General features: G+C 34.9%; 1 protein-coding gene across 4 annotated transcripts in view; it reads right to left on the bottom strand.

Moving 5' to 3' along the window:
- The window catches only part of IL1RAPL1 (interleukin 1 receptor accessory protein like 1), a 706,285-nt gene that overhangs the window by 163,548 nt on the left and 522,829 nt on the right, over positions 1-19,908 (bottom strand). For all 4 annotated transcript variants that reach the window (XM_050333305.1, XM_050333304.1, XM_050333306.1 and 1 more), the window contains one exon: positions 11,631-11,705. In XM_050333305.1, the coding sequence (XP_050189262.1) occupies positions 11,631-11,705 (75 nt within the window). The remainder of the gene's footprint in view (positions 1-11,630; positions 11,706-19,908) is intronic.

Below are 19,908 nucleotides of genomic sequence, written 5' to 3'. Positions count from 1 at the left end.
AAACAACTGGTAATAATTTTTAGATTATTGTCTATGTTGGGTTTTCTAATTTATTTTAAAATAACACTGAAATTTTAATTCAAAAACAGTATCATCTTGTATATTCACAAACAAGGTAAATTTATGTACACATATTTACCTGTATGAAAGATAATGCATTTGAGGTAGGTCAATTGCTAATCATAAATAAATAAACTGATCATTACTAACTGTGAAGGAGCTGTTATGTACTGAAGAGACAAAATAGATATTAGACAGATAACTTAGTAAGGATTCAATATTGTACTTTAAATTACAAATGTGTTACCACAGTTTAAGCAATTTCAAAATATCTTCCATGGCATAATAAGTGAAAACATGTACTATTAGACTTTTAAAAAGCAAAGAAAACCCTGCTGTCTTAAACTTCACCAGTGTTCTACCTTGCATTTGCAATGCACTATATACATGTTTCAGGAAATGCTGCCAGGGGTCAAATACTGAGGCTGAGCTCATTCACAAGCCAGTCACACTTGAGACCCCAGCTAAGTGACTTGGAAGTAACTAGCAATTATACATGCACCACTTTCCCTCTTCAGATATCTCTAACTAGTTGAGACCTCCTTTTCATCTGTGGGTTGCTTGTAAATTGCTACTGGCAGTCCAACACTTTGGATCCCCTCATCCATTAGGCTATTTCTGAACACATCACACTGAATTTAGGACATAAAAACTCATGAATTACATTTCATGCCTTGGGATATTATGACAGCTCAGCAGAGTTGGTCCACACCCACACTTGCTAACAGATTGCCACAAAGCAAAAGAGGAGATGGGGCAGGAATACTGCAGAGTGGTGGGTGATAGAGCAATCAGTGACACCATCTTGCCATAATAAAGATAACACTTCTAAATGACAAGCAAAGTTCAAAGGAGGGGATGTTCAAGCTCTGAGAAATACTAGCTTCTCTTGGTACAGTCTTCTCTTTTGACTTACTTCAGGCTGGAACTCTACTTCTAATTACATAAAATGCTTAAGAAAAACGGAATTGAGAAATAGGATGTGTGAAAACACTTGCTGAATGAAGTGAGGGTGGGCCCATGGTAGTTTGGCATGTGAGATGTGGACACAGCAGCTCACTATTCTTTGCAGAAAACTATAGTTTCCAGGGTAAAGAAATAAAGGAAATAATTTCAAAACAGAAGCAATTTGCTTTTAAAATTATTAATTTGAACCATTTTAATTGATGATTGCATATAACATAAAGTCAGACCAAAGTAATAATTAGATGTCCCTCAATCCTAACATTAGTCAAATTATCTTTTCAATGTATTGTACAAAAACTCCGTAATGTTACTTGTGAAAGCTGTATTCATCAGTACATTTTTTCGCATAACAAAGAAGTATTTCAAATGCAGAAATAATCCTGAGTTTATTTTTTTTATACCATTAAGAGAAACAACAAAAAAAGTAGGAAATATAAGTCTTCTGACACAACAGTATTAAAAGACTGAAAATTTGCCAAAGAAAATATTATCTGCCTAAATGGAAATTGCCTTTGAATTTTGCTAAGCTGCATAAATATGACCATCAAAAAATATTTGTTATGTTTTTCTCAGTATCACTAATTTATCATGTACATTTCTGCTGAAAAACAAGAACCATCATTCAGCTTTTTATTCATATTAATGAGTACAAAGGAGACAAAGTAAGAACAACTGATAAACAAAATTAACTAAACATCTAATTAAAGAATTGATATGAGTAACACACTTTTTTCTTTTATCCCAGTTAAACATCTTCCTTGCTCTCAAGTTTCTGTAACTGGATACCACACAGACAATTAAATAGCAGTGTGATTAATATATTGCTTTAAATAACATCAAAATAATGATGGAATAATTCCTTGTCATGGCCATGGTAAAACTTTATCACATCTCAGGTAATGGAGCTACATTTCAATGAATTTACCATTCAAAAATACAAAAATATTAGAAGACCTGGGCTATAACTTTCTATGATATACCATGACTTTTACATTTCTGTTATAAAATACTTGTTGTCAAATGGTTCAATGTAAAACATTTCTGAAAGTTATATTTTAAATATTTTTGGAAGCCTGGCATTCATTCACCTGCTCTGTATAGGTATCATGAAGGAAGACATTCACACACTCCCACTTCAGGTATGTCATCCCAGATGTCTAAACAAAATGTCTGAAATCCTACACAGTGAATGGAGCAAGTTGTCAGTTTGCCAAAGTCCAGACAAAAGCCACTTTGATGGGAAGATGCAGAGAGCTGCAAAGCAATTCCATTCTGATGTGATGTGATTTCTGTCACACAGGTGCCTCTTGATGTATACTGACCTTTTTGGGAACCTACTGTGACCAAGTCCTGACGTGGACTGATGTTTCATTATCAGTTTGAGCCAAACTCCTTCTCTCAACTTTTCTCCCTGGCTATACCTCCCACTCTCACCATATCCTGGCACTAGGGCTTGTTGGACCCCTGTTACCATCAGCATAGCAAGAAATCCAGCTTAAATTGGTTGTCTTTCCTTTGAATGCTTTTTTAGCCCTGTAAGCAAGAGTGCTGAAGATGGATGGAATAAGAGGGGTGCAACAGGAGGCAAATGTCAGAGCAGCATAGATTTACACCTCTTTAAAACAATCATGAAACATCACACCATTAATAGCTAACCTAGCTGCCAGGTGGAACTGTGTGTCCTCTTGAGAGGTTCCACTGACTAATTCAAGAAATTCCTCTTTCATGGTGACTTGGAAGCACTTTAAACAGAAACAACAAGAGCGAGGGGGTTGCACATCCAGAGACTGCAGGAAACAGTAGCAAAATTTTCCTCTTCCCCAGACCTCTTTCCTCTGTAAAAGTAGGAGCCTATATATTCACTTCTTTCTTGAAGTGCTGGCTCAGACTGCCCTGGAACCCATACTCCATTTTCCACCTCCCCTTCCCTGATATAAGAAACTCCCAAAATAAAACAACTCTGAAAAAGGATACCAGATCCATAAAACTCAAACTGGCAGTGAATTGTACCATGTACCAATGCTTTGAGAAAAGTCTTTCATATACACTGAGTTAGACTATGTATGTGTGCCTTGAGTAACTACTACAATAGCATTTTAGTCCTCATTTTAGTTATTGATTTAAACTGGGTTAAACTATTATTGCTTATGTATTCATCAGCATATGTGTCCACTATAGTAAATAAATTATTCTGAACAACATCTTGGAAAAATCTAAAGATCATTCATTCCCCAATAGCAATTGAAATTTATTTTGTCTTGGATTTTAACCTTCTAAATGTAACTTTTGTTTGCTTGTTTTTGTAAAGAAGAATAATCTCCACTGATTTGAGTACTTGCATGACAGAAAACATTTGCATTTATAAGTTTTTTAAGTGCCTGACCTTTCCAAAACACTGGAAGACTGTAAATGGCACTTTAGATACTGTATCTATGATAAAATATCTGTTCTGAGATTAATTACCACTTGACAAAGGAAAAAAAAAGTATAATATTTTCTGCTGTATTTTTAAATCATCTTTCTTTATACAAGTATTGAATCTCTTTATTAAAGTTGAAAAAGTCTTCCAAAAAGGAAATCCTTGAATTTTGACTTAAGTGAGATGAATGTTCTGTTTAAAAATGACTAGTGGGAGATTAAAACCACATGCCAGGGAGGCACAAAAATTCTCTATAATACTTAAACCATAATAAACCTATCTTTAGTATCAACCTCTAAACATATTATAAAATCAGCACCATTATATATAAACATATTATAAAATCAGCACCAGCTCCTTATGATTTTTAATGAGCAGAAATGTACCATGCATGCTCTTGGATAGCTCATGAAAGATCAGACCATGAATGAATGATTAAAAATTACAAGCACTTACTACTTCCAATTAATTGCTTTGAAAGCTGTGAAAGAAACAAAATATATGACCCTACATCTGCAAGTCTCCAATCTATTAATTACATTAGTATACAGAGAAGTAATTTTGCAATGCTTGTTAAATTTTTTCTAAATAAGCCTAATGTGGTTAACTGAAGAATGTGCTTCATTTATTTCTGAAGTGAATATGAATAGTCACTTGATATGTTTTATTTCATGGTGAGTGTAACATTTTCTCTAATATTTGCTTTCCTAAAAATATTAGTATTGGAATGAGATGGGTATATTACTAATACTATTATGCATAACTATTCAAATGATACTTTAAGCAGCTGAAATGATCGATAAACTAGAAGGTGACATTTACTGCAGAGTTCTAGGTAGATAATCAAGATGGGCCTTACAAATAACTACATACTGAGGTATAAATTTAAATTTTGGGTTTTCTGAGCTGAATGTCTTTTCTCTTTAATTTTGTAGCTCCATGGTTCTTAAGAGTTACCTCTGAGTTCAGTGAAATAAGTGTTTAACACTTGTTTCTTTGTATGTAGTCTTTTATTTGTATACACTTTCAGATAGGCATGAAAATTAAGTTCTGAATAAATCTCTTGCTTCAGGTGGTATTTTACTTTCTTATGTGGAAAATAGCAAAAGTACCTAAGTAGTCCATTGTCAGAATTTTACTTCAGGCAAAAGAATAAGAAATTAAAAGAGGACAGATTGCAGAAAATGCTGCTATTTTATCTTTTGCTTTATAACTATCTAGAGTATTCTGAGATGGATGTAGGGCAGTTATGGTTGACACGTGAGTGTTGAACACATTGCTGGTATTTTACTGTCAAATATGAAATTTAGACTAATAACCTTGTGTATCCTAATATCCTCAAGCCTAATCCAAAGCAAAGGCATTCACTGACCTGTAGTTCTTCGTCATGCATTCATTACTACCAAAATGCTACATGAAGGTTTACAATACATGCCATAAATAAACTATTGTTGGGATATTTATTTTAACATCAATGCTATGCAGCATCAAATTGAATTTTTGTATTTTTTTTAATTTACAAGTTCCTTAGATATTAAATATATAAAATTAAATAGCTAGTAAATTGAACATTTATAACAAATATGTGTTGATTATATCTTGGGATGAGGTATCCTGTGTGTTCATCCATAATAAACAGACATGAATAGCACTTGCACAATATGAAGTCTCATTGTTACATATCTGTTAACAAATATAAAAAAAGATCCTGTTCAAATATATGCTTAAAAATATTCATACTATTATATTCTAAAGTGTAAGTTTATCAAAAGCATTTAAGCCTTTCAGACCTTTAAAGTTCCTTCAAATAACTTTCCATTTCCTATTGACATGACAAGCTGTCAAATCCCTGATAATTATTGCTTTTAAGAATGTATGTAAATTTAGATGGATTTTTCAGAATGAAACCTGTGTGCAGCACTAAATCTTAATACAAATGTACAGTATATCTAAGAAAAAAAACAATGTTCAGTGCAGCTTCATGTAAAACTACTCCTCATTTGGATTGCATGAGCATGCACTGACGTCATTAATAAGGCTGGAAAGCATTTCTTCTAGAACTGGAAAGCAGACAAATTCCTGTGAGTAAAAATTGTAGTGTTTGTCATTCCACCAATATATTATTCTTGAGATCAGCTTTACATGTGAATACCATTGCTGCTTACAGGAAATCTTTATCTTTAGAGCAAGATGTTCTGGAGGAGTTCATTAATTTAAAATAGTTATTAATTATAAGTCACAGTATTAAATTTTGAGTTTGACATTTGCTACTTAACATTTGAATGTGTTTGCATAGCACCATTATGTGATTTTTTTTTTAATACAATGAGACACTCGTGTGTCTTTCAGTATCAGACACAATGAATCCCCTACACACAAGTTGGAAGCACAAAGTATAGCTTGAGGAAAAAGTGTGGCAAAAAATGATGACAGAAAACAATGTGAATCCTGATGCTTCAAATTTACAAAATTGCAGGGTTTTTAGGACTATAATTTCATATGAAATAATGTACAGTATGTGTCTAAATTGCATTTCTTGGTAATGTGGTATTCTGTAGTTATTATGATCTTGGTTATAATGAGTTATACCCTACTGTCTCCCACAGAGTACTCTTATAAAAGTTTTGGTGCATCTGATTATATTTTACTCTGCTAATAAAAGATACATGGGTTTTGATCGTTCAATAAAGTCTTAAGTAGGAAACCAAACTTTTGGTTGATTATCCAACTGATAAGAAAAATCTTTTTGGGTTCCACAGTCTTCTTTTCCTATTACCAAAATAAAGTGTTTGTATTGCACAAACAATCTGAAATAGAAAATTCTCATATATCTAATCTGTACATAAAAATTAAATGCGCATAGTTGCAGACAGAATAAACACACCCTTTTTATTGCATTAAATCCAGTTTAAATGCTTTACACAGGAGGTACCTCAGATGAGTATGGTATATACTATTCTTTAGAGCAGGTATTTCTCAGTGGATTATAACCTAATATGAACAAAGGAGTTTTACTATACCACCAATAAATCAGATACATATCTCCCAGAAAAACATTGATAAAGTGAGATAAAGTTTAAGCAAATGCATTATCTTCTTTATTTTTTTTTTCAAGCTCCCCTAGTTGTTTTCTGAAAGGAAAATCCCAGATCTCAGTTAAAAAAAAACCCAGATGATAAGTTTGAAGTAAATTATGAATTTACAATTTTGTTCATTCCATGTGAAACTCTTGCCCATACCATGTTAATCTAATAAAAGAATACATCAAAGTGTCTAGTTGAATCACATGATCTAAAAAAAGTTCAGATTTGTTTAAAAAAAGTTGGTGTAATTGGATAAATTTAGAATTCCTTATATAATGAAAAAAACCCCACACATGTTCCTTTTACAGAGTGAATATAACATTTAGAGGAAATGTGTAGAGATAAAATCTATAACTTTCTCTATTCTTTCATTTCCATTTCCATCCTGAAAGGAGTCACTGGTTGCTAGTTATTTAATATAATTTTAGTTAATTTATTTATACATCTACTGATTAAGCTAGTTAAGGAATGTTTTTATCTTTAACAGGGCCAATTTGTGTGGAAGTTTTTTATGACTACAAAGTACTATAAATGAAGTAGCATTCTTCCATCCCTGATGGGGAACTTCATTGTATTATTACTTTAGAAATAGTTTATTAAAAATAGTTTAATGAATTTTTTCTTGAATATATGCAGAAAAGGAGAAGAAAGAAGAAATCCTCAATTCCCTATACAGTAGTCAATTTAATTTTATCAAAATAATGCCCTAGATAAACATGGCACAGATATTCGCCGCATATTTGGTCACAAGAGTAATACTTTTGTGTTGGATGATATTCAGAGAAATTCACTTTATTCAGATGACAGAGAAAATGTTTAGGTTCCTGTACAAACTTTGCTTTTAGATCCATTCAGAAAGTGTTGGAAATCTTTTATTCTTTTTTTTTTTTTCTCTTCTCTAACTTCATGGCCAGCTAAAAATAATTCAACAATAGCTTTATTATTCTAGGTGAAATTTGGCATGTCAAATTAGAGCCTTGTGCAGAACCAGGAAACACACTGAAAAAAAATGGAGAGAAGAGAGGCTGACTACCTTGTGAGGTGTTTAAAGTAATTATTTCATGTTTTGTAATTTTTTTATTTGGATCCATTACTGTCTGCTGTGGAATCATATCTATCTTCTTTAGTAACATGAGATGAACCAACTGGATACTAAAATCAGATTTTCTCAAGTATTCTTGAGAGGGGAAGATATGGGGCAGTTCTGGAAGCCAAAAGAAATTTGTCTGAAAGACAGGTGAATCTAAAAAGACTGAGAAAAAAACCCCAGACAATATTTTTAACATAAACTTACATATCACGGATATGGTATATTTACTTTATAAATATATAAGATTCGCATGAATCTAGAATTAAAAATACAGTTACCTGAAGTTTTAGGATTTTTCATATGTAAGAAACAATGTTAATAAATTCCTTTTTGAACAAATCTTAATGAAAAGGTTTGTGCTTTTATTATTATTACAAGAAGGGTTTATGTTAGCAGGGATTTGTTCATTTGATTTTGCTAGCCTTTGGAAGGTAAGAGGAAGAATATTGTGGGATGGAGTTATTGTGGGATGGAGTTGCTTGGGTCATTATGTTCTTCGTTACCCTGCCTTGCCTTCCCTGGCCTCCCATTGATTGCCAGCTTTTCTCCCCTCCCTGGTATATGCTGCTGCCAGACCACAGGGTGGCTCAGAGTTGAGTGGGAAACACTCTTCATCTTCTTACAGCTCCAACCTTTGCAGGATGCAACCTTATCTGGATTGGTTGTTTCCAGAGAAGAAATTTATACTGAGGTCACCACCACTGCCTAAAAACCCGTTTAACAGGAGAAAAGCTTAGAAAGAAAACAGTGGTTTTACCCTTGCAACAGGATTAAGTAATTGATTACAAAATTGGAAGTGAAATAACAAACAAAAAACATTAGGTGCAGAACAGAATAAGTTGGAAACTAATCTCTCTTTTCTCATCTATGTTTCTCTCCTTTGTTCTTTGGCTGTCCCATAGGGATTTTTTTCACGAAAAGCCTTTGAGAAATTAACTTCTTCAGTTTTTATCCTGTGTTTCTATCTTATGCAGTTCTAGTTACCATTTAGTGAAATAAACAGATAATTCTGATGAGATCTCAAGACACTGTGACTCTCTGAAGTTGCTCATTTCAGTGCAGCCATGCTGAACACTCTCTCAGACATCTGTTGAGTAGCATGGTACCTCTTCCACAACTAACTGTGGACAACTTGATCGTGATGGGAGGTTCATTGGACTGAGCTGTGCAGATTCTCTAGCTCTGGTTTCTTTCCTTTTGTCTTATCAACTCAAACTGCAGCAAGCTTATGCCATAACACTCTATCAGTCATGCCTTAGAGAAACGCCTTCCTTACTGTGCAGTCACTTTTCAGTTTGATGCTGTTTTATGGAAGCCATGCAAAACAACACAACAGGTCTGTGGTCCCATGATATTAATTCCAATTGCTGGTGTATAGAAGCCAATATATTCCAATGACAAATGTCAAATATCTCTAACACTGAGCAGTGCTGGAGCCAAATGAAAAATGTTTGTCTGGAATCTTCCCACCTTGATTTAGACACTAAATGGAGGTGCCCTGCTTAAGTAATGAACTCCAGTAGCTTGTTCAGCAGAAAACCCTCTGGCCTTACTGAGGCCTTCCTCAAAAGTGTGCCCAGTTCCACTGCACAGCCCCCTGCCCCTCCCCCAGCAGGGGAAGATTTGGAGGTAAGCCATCAGTACGGACTTTTTAGTACACTATGTGCACCTGCAGCTGCATACACATCCCTGTAAATTAGGTATGCACCTCCCAGAGCTTGCCCTGACACATGCAACCTGCTTCATTTCTGACTCAGGACAGAGGACTGCAAGGTGAGAAGGACAGAAATGTGGGTAAAGAGTGGGGATTGCCCCAGCTCCCCACCACACCGACTGGTGACCTTCTACTGAAATCCCAGACTATCTCAATTTCCCAGTTCCTGGCTCTCTTCTTTTGTAATGGGATTGCCACCCTTTCCACTTCCCCAGCTTCCACCAAAATAAATTTGTTTTCCAAACAAGGGACAAACACGCCATCCCAAACACATTCTGGAGGACTGACAAGTTTTCTTGGCAATGTCTAGACCAGTCTGCAACATGTGGTCACCTCAAGACTCCGGTAGGTAACTATCTAAGTTTCATCTAAGTGAATCTCGGCATTATTCTGATGATGAAATATTCTGCATTTTTTTCAAGGTATGCACTGGCCTCCAGAAATGAATACTGAATTTCCTCAGGGAAACATAGACCTTTCAAAGGGTATCCAGTAGGACCAAGGCATTAAATCTAGAGAGCGGAACAACACAATTTTTATATCAGGGAACTATCAATTTTTTGTACTTGCTCCAGTTCTCACAGGTTATTTCACAGGCTTTTAAACAACAAATTAATATATTCTTGTAACTTCTTGACATAAGGCTAAGTACTGTAGATTCACATTCATTTATGGTCAGACTTTCCCATCTGTGTCTGAAAGTGACATTTTCAAGTTAACTCTTCCATATTCATCAACATCTATTTAGTTTTCTGAATAGGGTCTTTTTCAAACCTACCTCTTTTCAAATTATTTAATCTGTTTTTTAGAACTATGAGAAATACAAACTGAGATTAATTCTAAAAGTCATAGACAAAAAGCCTCTAGCTAGCCATTAATAATTACACTTTTCTTGAAATAGTCTTACCGTACAGTATGTTTAGCAAGTCAACATCAAAGCCCAGAAAAGTTCTGCCTTTTGGGGTTTTTGTTTTCAACAAAAATATCCCAGTAAGCAACATTAGTTAAGAAACAAATGTGTAGATTGTTTTGCTTTCTTTTCTCTGGTCTTCTACACAAACAATAACATAAAATCATATAGAATTGTCATACAGGAAAAGATTTCTGAGTCAGTATATCAGAACCAACATCTTCAGAAGAACAGAAAGTAGCTCGAGAAGGAAACATTACATTTCTCCTTTTCTATATGATTGTTTCTGAAAAAGCTGTATATCAGCACTTCAGAATATTACCTGAATAGCATGAATTATTCAAAGTAATAGTTTAATAATTTCAAAAAAAAAGATGAGTTATTCTCTGGCCACTATTAACTACAAGCTGGCAATCATCATAAAACACTCTGCCAATGACTGTCAGAATTAATTTTCAAGCCTTCTGCTTTTTCTGATGATGTGCTGCAGAATGTACTGAGTTTTGTTTGCTGTATTTTTTTTCTATGAGATTTAAACAACCACTATACTTGTATCCAATTTCTTCCGTAACTAACATGCTAGAACACCTATCAATAGGTTACTGTTCTGACACCAAAGCATAATTCCAGAGTAACCCACTGAGGACTTCTTGTTTCTTACAAGTTTCTGTCTGTGTCAATCCAAGAAAGAGACAGATTGTTATATCCTGCAAACTGTAGTAACTTATGCACTTAGTTGTGGAGCCTTAATTACCTCTACAGCAGTGGGACACTAAAGTAACCAAACATACCCACCATCCACTAGACTAGAAAAAGTGAAACAAAATGTTTTCTTCATGCATCAATTTTTCTTCATTCATCTATACATAAATATTCTTACATTTAGAATAATCAGATGCTATTATGGTAAAATGACTGTTTGGTGGATGATTTGACCAACACAACCCTTATAATTACAGAATGTCTTTGCAATTCTGTAAGAACTGAACAATCGAAAGCATCCACAAAAGCAAAGAAGTCTTGCAAATCACAAAATCCCACTGAATCCCACAATAAGTATATATGCATATATATATATATATATATATATACAGAAAAGGGGAAGTTACAAATAAAAGTTCAGCTTCATATAACTATTGACTTTCAGCAAATGTAAAACCCAGCATCAATAATATTCAAGAAATAAGCGTTCAATATTAATTACTTAGATGTTTTTGGGGAACAACAATCTTCTAGATGCTATATGATACATCTCTGCATAGAAACAAAGTATGTTTAATGTCTTTTGAATGAAATTATTAATGCCAACATGCCATCAGATCACCGTCATACATTAACACATCAAATACCTTCATACAATTTGAACAGAGATTACGTTTGCTACTTACCTAACTGGGTCTCCTGAATTGTTAGCTTACTCTCCAAGGGATGTAAAAGCTTTGGTGGTTTATCTGTTAGTGGCGCTAGAAAAGAAAGAAATTCACATATATAGTGTTCTGATTATTATTGGGTAGAATAAGACCTGGTTTTATACCTATTGGTTCAGGAAGGCCTTGGTTTTTCTTTCATTTCACTAATGTTCATGCCTTCAGTAGCTGCAAATGTTTTTGCTTAGACAGTAAATATAGCACCCAAATTTAGAATATTTCACATGCTAAGGCATTAAAGGCACTTGTGTAAAAAAAGTAATCTCTCTATATCCTCACCAAAAAAACCTAACATGCACTGACGTTGTAATTTTATATTTTCATAAATATTATCCAGCACTTCATAGTTTGTTGTGATAATTATGTTTCTATAAAATATAGTCATTACAGAGAAATAATACAAACTTTGCTACTGTAAAACAATTTTGAATAGTTTATGAAAATTCTATTTAAAAAGATATTACCAGTACTGAGACTTAGTAAAGTGGAGTACTAGAAAAAGGTTTAGTTTTCAAAATCCAAGGGATGGATACAATGACATAATGTCAAGAATCCCAATCAGACAGCTTCCCTCCTCCCTTTTGATCTACCCTGACATATTAGTAGATTTATGCCAATTGTGGAATAGAAAGAGTTTTGTAGTGGTCAAAAACCTTCTGAAGGTTGTTGAAGTGTGTTCAAACTATGCGTCCAAATAGTGCAGCTATTCTGTTAGATTTATAATCTGTATACTTAATTCATAGAAGTGACATTGATTATTACTACTTTTGTTGCTACTAGGAAGTGTTCTCTTTACTATCTCCGACAGGTGAGTGCATGTCATATAAAAAAAAAAGATAATTTATATTTTTTAATACTGGTAATAAATATTCATGGGAAAGTTCTAACTTTTTTAGTCACCTGCAACATTTTGATATTTTGCTTTTCAACATTAATTCCTACTTCAGTTTCTAACACAGATTATGGGCTGTCACAGATTTAAAATACATCTGACATTTTGATATAACTCTATAATATTTGTTCCCTTCAACTTGTCAAAATCAATACTCCTTTTCTTGCTGACACACACACACGCATATCCATATGTGTATGGGCTTAATCTACTAAACACACTCATCTCCTGTCAGTGGAACAGCAGTTGCATTTTCTTCACTATGTTTCTTCTGCTCTTTTATTAAATTATCAACTTTCTTTAAAATGTACAGCATTAATTTCAACTTTTCAGCAATTACAGAGTATGTAATACACTATGAACTCATGTTTCTGCTTTACATAAAATGTCTGGGATGTTGACCCATCAGATCTATCACTGAAATCAAAAGTCAGGAATGAGAAAACTGTATTTGATCCATAGACTTTCTTTCAGTTCATTCTTCCAACAACAACTTCTATCCTCTATGGGAAATCATTCTCACTGCAGACTTTGGAGAGAACCACAACCATGAAAGACTTTTTGGTGTCATCTCTGGGTTGTAACTTTTCTTTATAGCAAATTTAATTCTTTTTGTCTCTTTTTGTCTCAGTTTGGTTTGGGTTTTTTATTCCCCCTTGGAGGCTAAAGTGTGTGGAAGGGAAAAGGATTAATTTTTTTTTTTAAACTGTAAAATTAGTCATTCCCATTTCTTAACTTTTCTGTAAAGGCCCATAATTCATCAGTAAATTGCCACTTTTTGAGCATCCACTATGAATTTAAATTTAGTTTTGCAGTTCTGTCATTCTCAACTCAGTTACTATTCACCAGATAATGTCTTCTGAGTCACTGTTGTTCTAAATCTGTTTTGAAACTCTGAGCAAAGTTCCCTCACTGTAAGTAAAGATGTAGTAACTTGTGGAGTTAATCTGAATGCGACAAATAAGTAGATTACAAGATGGCATTTTTCATCAATTTAAGCAAAGATCAGCATTACTTTTGACCTGTACTTCAAGTCTCTAAGAGGCTCTATACTGTTAAATTATTAGGCTCAGGATGTTAATATATGCAGATACATCATTCTTCAACTGAATTATGAAGTTATAATATTTTTGCCCAGCTTAATTTTCCTATAACTTGTGAGATTCAAAAAATAATTTAACAAAGAAAATGTTACTGAAAATAATAAATTAGACACATAACTGGTGTATCAGAATCAAGGAGCTGGAAGTATCCTCTGAAAACCAAGTGATCCAATGTCCTGTTGGAAGCAGGTCCAACAGAGCAAGTTAACAGGACCTCCAGTCATGTTCTGAACTTCTCAGTGGATGGAGATTTCACCAGTTCAGGTGTTCCGGCCCCCAGCCACCTTCTGGCCCTGCACTGGACTCAGTCCAGTATATCCATATCTTTTTGTACAGCAGAGAGTCCAGAATTGTCACGGTATTCCAGGTGTGGCTTCACAGATACTAAATAAATGTAAAGGATCACCTTCAGGGACATGCTAGCTAAATTCCTTCCAAGACCTGTGCAATTGGCCTTTGCCAACTCATGCTCAGCTTATTGTTCACCTGAGCTAACAGGACTATTGCTGCAAAGTCTTTTCCTACTCAGTCAGCCCCCGGTTCTGCACTGCAGCAGGGGGTTATTCCAATTCCAGATCAAGACATTGCATTTGCCTTTGCTGGACTCCATGACTTTCTCCAACTTGTCAAGACCTCCTGAAAGTGCGTCCCTGCTCTTTACTTTGCCACCCATTCCTCCCATTTTGCTGAGAATGCAGTCTGTCCCATCACCCAGGGGTACATAAAACCTCTAATCAACAGTAAAAGAAATATATATCAGAAGATAACTGTGTCATACACTTATTTCAAAGGGAGAGTTAACAATATTTCTGGCCAGTAAGAGTTAATGCTTTGTAAGACAGCACAATTCTAATATCTCTAAAAGGAGAAAATATCCATATTCCATTGTTGTGTTCCTTTTAATGTCTACCAACCTCACACTGTTGTGAGTATCTCTATACTACAATTTCCCAGGGCTAAGTCCTTCCCTTGCTTGGAAAAGTGAAAGTAACCCTAGGTATTCTGCATTTCAAAGCTTGAGATTGTAGGGAAATACCGTGAATGTGGGTAACACAGGCAAGAAAAATAATTTTATTAACTTGATATTCTTAAAATATCAGTTTTTCCAAGGTGATTTGAAAGTTGTCTTCAGTCAATCAACACCTTTAGTGTCTCTTCTTTAATCTATGTCTTAGCCTGAAAACATATGTATTTTCCGGGATATCGACCCCTGTGGCCTGATGCAGAGGTGACAATTTCTCCATCTGCCTCTCTGCCTTTCAAGTTCAGACTCTCCACAGATAGCAACATTAATGGACACACAGAGTTCCTGCAATCTTCCTTTAGTTCAGAAACTCTGGAGTAGACCTATAAGCTCTTTCATGCCCTTCAAACCATGGGGAATGACTTCATAACTGGGTAAACCCACTATGCAAGAGGTTCTTCAAACCCAGTGATATTTCAGATGGATATATTGAGGCACAATTAACTACTAAATTAAACAGTAAAACCACGATTCAATCCTTTCTTCCTAAACTTTTACTAAATAGCAAGAACTCACAACTCCATCTGGTCTCTTAAACAAGTTAAATACCTTTTATTCTTTTTTTATTAATAAATAGATGCAGGAAGGCAATAATTTTCATGTCCTACAAAAATATCCATGACTTCAAAGTACTTCCTGTTCTGTACTGCATGCAAAGAACAAGAATTCTTTTGAATATGTTTAAAAATAAAAAGAGAAAATCCTCTTCCCACCAGGTAGTACTTATCAACATGGTTGTCATACAGGAGGAACAGAGTGCTCAGATTCCTATTCTTGAGTGAGGGAATTCTCAAGTCTCTTGGCAAGAATCTTAGTTTCTGGATATTATTATCTACTGATACACAGATTTACTTCTCCCTCTCTCGTCTCTCACTGTCTTTTTTTTGTTTTTTTGAGATTTTTCTTGCCCCACTTAAGAGTCAAGAATGTTATCCCAGAAAAGGTAACCAAAAATGGTCTATTCCTCTCAAGAAAAAAAAAAAAAAAAAAAAAAAAAAAAGGGTTTGACAGGTCAATGCCTTTAAAAAAAAAGTTGATCACAAATGAAGTTCACAGTTCATCTTATTTTTGAATTGTCAAACTTGGGTTTTATTAGAAACAAACTAAAGTTTTTTTTTTTTAAAAGGTGAAGTAACTGATTCTGAGGCTTTATTAAAAATTAATATTTTACTTCAGAGACACCATTCAACTGCAGACATATTGATCCTGCTCAGAGAAAAAGTGCCTGAATTTACATTCCATGTCTATCAGATTGGATGTACATTTGAAATATATTGAACAATTTGTCTTGTGGTAATGAAACTGAGAGCAACCACAGTCATTCACCCTACTGGAAACTATCCAGAATATATTATTTTTAGATCAGCCACCTACCTCCATACTCATCTCCCTATGCTGCTGCTTTAGCTTTAGATGCACACGGTCACATGCTACATAAATACATTTGCTCTATGAAAAACACTGTTATTTGAAGAGACTGGCACAGGTTAGAATCAAACACATGTAATGAAGAAATCTTAGCTCAAACTGCACATCAAAATAGCACTAATCCGGACATCAAAGTGCAACTGCTTCAAAGGCACAAGTTTTATAATCATCATCATCATCATGACTAGGCTTCGTGAACAAAGATTTGAGAAGGGCTCTACCCACGCTTGCTGCAAGCGCATTGATGGCTAAAAAGACCAATGCGAGGTAGACAAGTCCCAAGCTTTATAATAGAAAACTGATAATTCCAAAGATCTGTATTCACGTCTGTTTTACAAAATGCTCTAAGATTCTCCCTTGAAAATAATTAAAAACATTTTTAATTTCTTAAAGAAAGACAGGGTTGTGTGGGATTGTCTGCAACTCAGAAAGACAGTTTATTATCTGGATATTTCATTCAAAGGCAAACATTTGCATTAATAGCTGCCTTACTTGGCCAGTCTGAGCTATATATATTTTAGAACATACATTATTCAGCCATTTTATTGAAGTAAAAATTACTTTTTGAGAATGAAAATCCTTCTGATTTTTCTGAGATTTGAGATAATACAACGAAATTAAATCTCTTGTGTTTATGAACTTAGACCATTTTTAGAAGAAAACACTGCCATGCCCCTGGAAGATACAACTATAGCACAGGATTAAGCAGGGGAAAGAATTCATTACTATGTAAAGGTAAAATATTCCTACACTTTGAAATCAAGGGAAATCAAAAACATGGAGTTCTTTTCTTGAAGTCTGTGCTATTTCTTTGAATTCACCCCACAGTTCAAAAAGATGCCCCACCTATTGGTTTGCCTGTAGAAACTTAAGAGAATTCCTCATTCTGATGTACCTTCCTCTATTTTTCTGAGCTTGTGTTTATTTTTCTCCTCTCATCATGGTGCCAATTTTGTCACAGGTAAATGACTGAGGAAACAAGGCACTTCTATCAGAGAAGGGATATCAGGTCTGCCTGCCTATAAAGCTGAATGGGTTGCCCAGATAAGTCGTGGATGCCCCATCCCTGGTGGTGTTTAAGGCCAGGATGGATGGGGCCCTCAGCAACCTGCTCTAGTGGAAGGTGATTCTGCCCATGACAGGAGTGTTGAAACAGGATGGTATTTAAGGCCCTTTCCAACCCAAACCACTCTATGATTTTGTGACGGTGCCTGGCACTGCTGCCTGCTCCACGTGCTCTCAAGAGTCGGCCCCTGCCTGGCTGTGAAGTGCATGTGGTGTGCTCACCCCTCCAACTACCACATCTCAGCATTTATTCAAGCATTTCAAGCACGATAATCTTATACCAACAGCAGTGGAGAAGGTTTGAAATGAGAGTAAAACAATGAATTTGAGGTTTAGATTGCTATGTTTACGTGTCTACTTCATAAGCGAGCTCTTGAAATCAAGCACACTCATTGAAATGCCATCGGCTATGAAATGATGAAATTGATGCCCATATTTAGGAATCATAAGTAATTATGAGAATAGAAGGAAAAACTACAGCATGTCAGTTGATAATTCCAGTGCCTTGGAAAACACCGATGTACACTTTCATGTTTGTTTTCTCTTTTTTAATAGTAACGCCTTTCTCTTTTTAATAGTAATGTCTGTAAAAGAAATAATGCAGTAGCAGTAGTCTACAGTAGATTGCAATAAAATTAATTATGTGCAGCCTGAAGCTGCACTCTTGAAACATTAATCTACACAGTCACTGTCCAGATGAATATTCATATTGAGAACTCTGAGGTTCCTCAGAGCAAAAAAAAAAAGTAATGCAATGCAAGGGTATTGGGCTTTTTTTTTATTCCTCCTTACATAGGTATATCCATACGTATTCAGATATATCTCTAGAGAAATCTCTGCCTTTTAAAAAATAAATATATGGCATGGTCCTTCATAAGAGGGGAACTCTTTATACATGTTTGAGCCTTCTAACAACCTTAAATCTCAGTTCTCAGTTTCATTCAGATTAGTTGTCATTCACAAGGGCATCATTTAAAATCATGTATGCCATGAATTGCACAGCAGTCCTCTAAGAATATTCTGCTTCACTGTGTGAACTCTGAATCAGGCAGTTCAAGCTGAGGGCAGATACATACAAGGATACTGAAGATATGTGTGTGAAGCCATAGGCATATGACAGTAAATGATCTGTCTAATGTGGCGTAGTTATCACTATGACTGACTGAAGATCAGCTTTTATCTTCTGAAATGTTCCCATAAATCTTGCATTGAGAGACAAAGAAGTGTCTCTCTTTTCTCAGTTTATGTCGGTCTCATTGACTTTTTACCACATATGAAAAAAACCCAAAACAATCTCCCACTCCTATTGCCTTGGGCATACAAATGAAAATGGTCTTTATTTCTCATACCTAATAATTTCTGCTGATGTTTTTTCCAAAGTGGTTACAATCCTTAATTTTTTTACATAAGAAAATTCTCCTATAAAGATCTATGTAATGCGTTCAATAGAATATTAGCCCTTCCTGTAAGAAAGTGTAGAAGCAGCTAAACTGGTAACTAATTAGGAGGCTGTTATTATGCAAAAGTTTCCATGATGCATGTAGAAAAGAGGCACTGCTTAAAATGAAATCTAAAAGACAGGAGGAATATTTCCAAGAAGCCTTTTAAGATGTTTTAAGCCTGTGAGTCCCCTGTGGTTAGCAACAACATTGAATACTGCAGAAGAGTGAATTCAGCCAGGTGTTGGGGTTTTCAGTATCTGCTCATTGCTAATTGAATCTGATGTGACACTTGTGCTACCTCTAGGACTTCAGAGAAGATGTTAGTTTTCTTGAACACACAGTGACATTTCCCAGTGATCATCTCCATGGAAAAAGTACAAATAATCAAAATGCTGCCATGGCAGGTGTTAATAGTGTCTTGAAATACAAAAGAACCAAAGAGTATAGGTAGTCAAACTTTTGAGTGAAATATCAGTCTAACATCCTGATAGTATTGGTCTCCTTCTGTTTGGCTAGACCTAGAATTTATATATTGATCTTACAAAGAAGAAGGGAAGGAATAAAGCAAGGCTTTGATGCTAAAAGATGTTTAATTATAGAGACAGGATTCCCCCTTTTCCACAGAAGCCCTATTAAAAAAAAAACAGAAAAAAAAGACCCAAAATACGAAAATACTAATAAAAATATTAAAGAATCTAAAACACCCAAATTTATTTTTCTCTCTTGCATAAAGTTTCTCTGCACTACAGCACTTTCTGTACAAAACTGATCCCTAAAGCAAGATAATGGAAACGAGATTTTCTAGGTAGATCTGTGAAAAGGATGTCAATATAAAGCCTGGTCTTTCTGCATTATCTGTATGCTAAAGCCTGGTCCATCTGCATGTCCCTGCACTTGTATGTAAGAGGTGTCAGATGATCTGAAAAAAAACCCAAAAAAAAGAGAGATGGTTGCTGCTGTTGTTGCTATAAAAAAGCAGATGATATATTATCAGTGCATTTAATGAAGATAAAAGCTCTTGTTAACAAAATAATTAAATGATGTAACAAAGAGCACTTCCACCAGTAGATCCTCAGATATTTCAGCTTAATGATGAAGCTCACCAGCAGGAATGCAGTTATAACCCATCAGGGAATTTGCTCCTATATCTACATGTTAGGTTATGCCTTTGTTTAGAAGAGTCTTCAGTGAAGGGGTATGTTTTTAAAGGCTTGTGAAATAAATAGAAATATACCCAGTGCTCTTAACACCTGGGCCACCTGAATAGATGTCATATTCATGAAGC

This window comes from Myiozetetes cayanensis, unplaced genomic scaffold (genome assembly GCF_022539395.1).
Source record: "Myiozetetes cayanensis isolate MyiCay16 unplaced genomic scaffold, myiCay2020 scf5-8, whole genome shotgun sequence".
In the NCBI taxonomy this organism is placed as follows: domain Eukaryota; kingdom Metazoa; phylum Chordata; class Aves; order Passeriformes; family Tyrannidae; genus Myiozetetes; species Myiozetetes cayanensis.
This window is presented reverse-complemented; position numbering and strand designations above follow the sequence as displayed.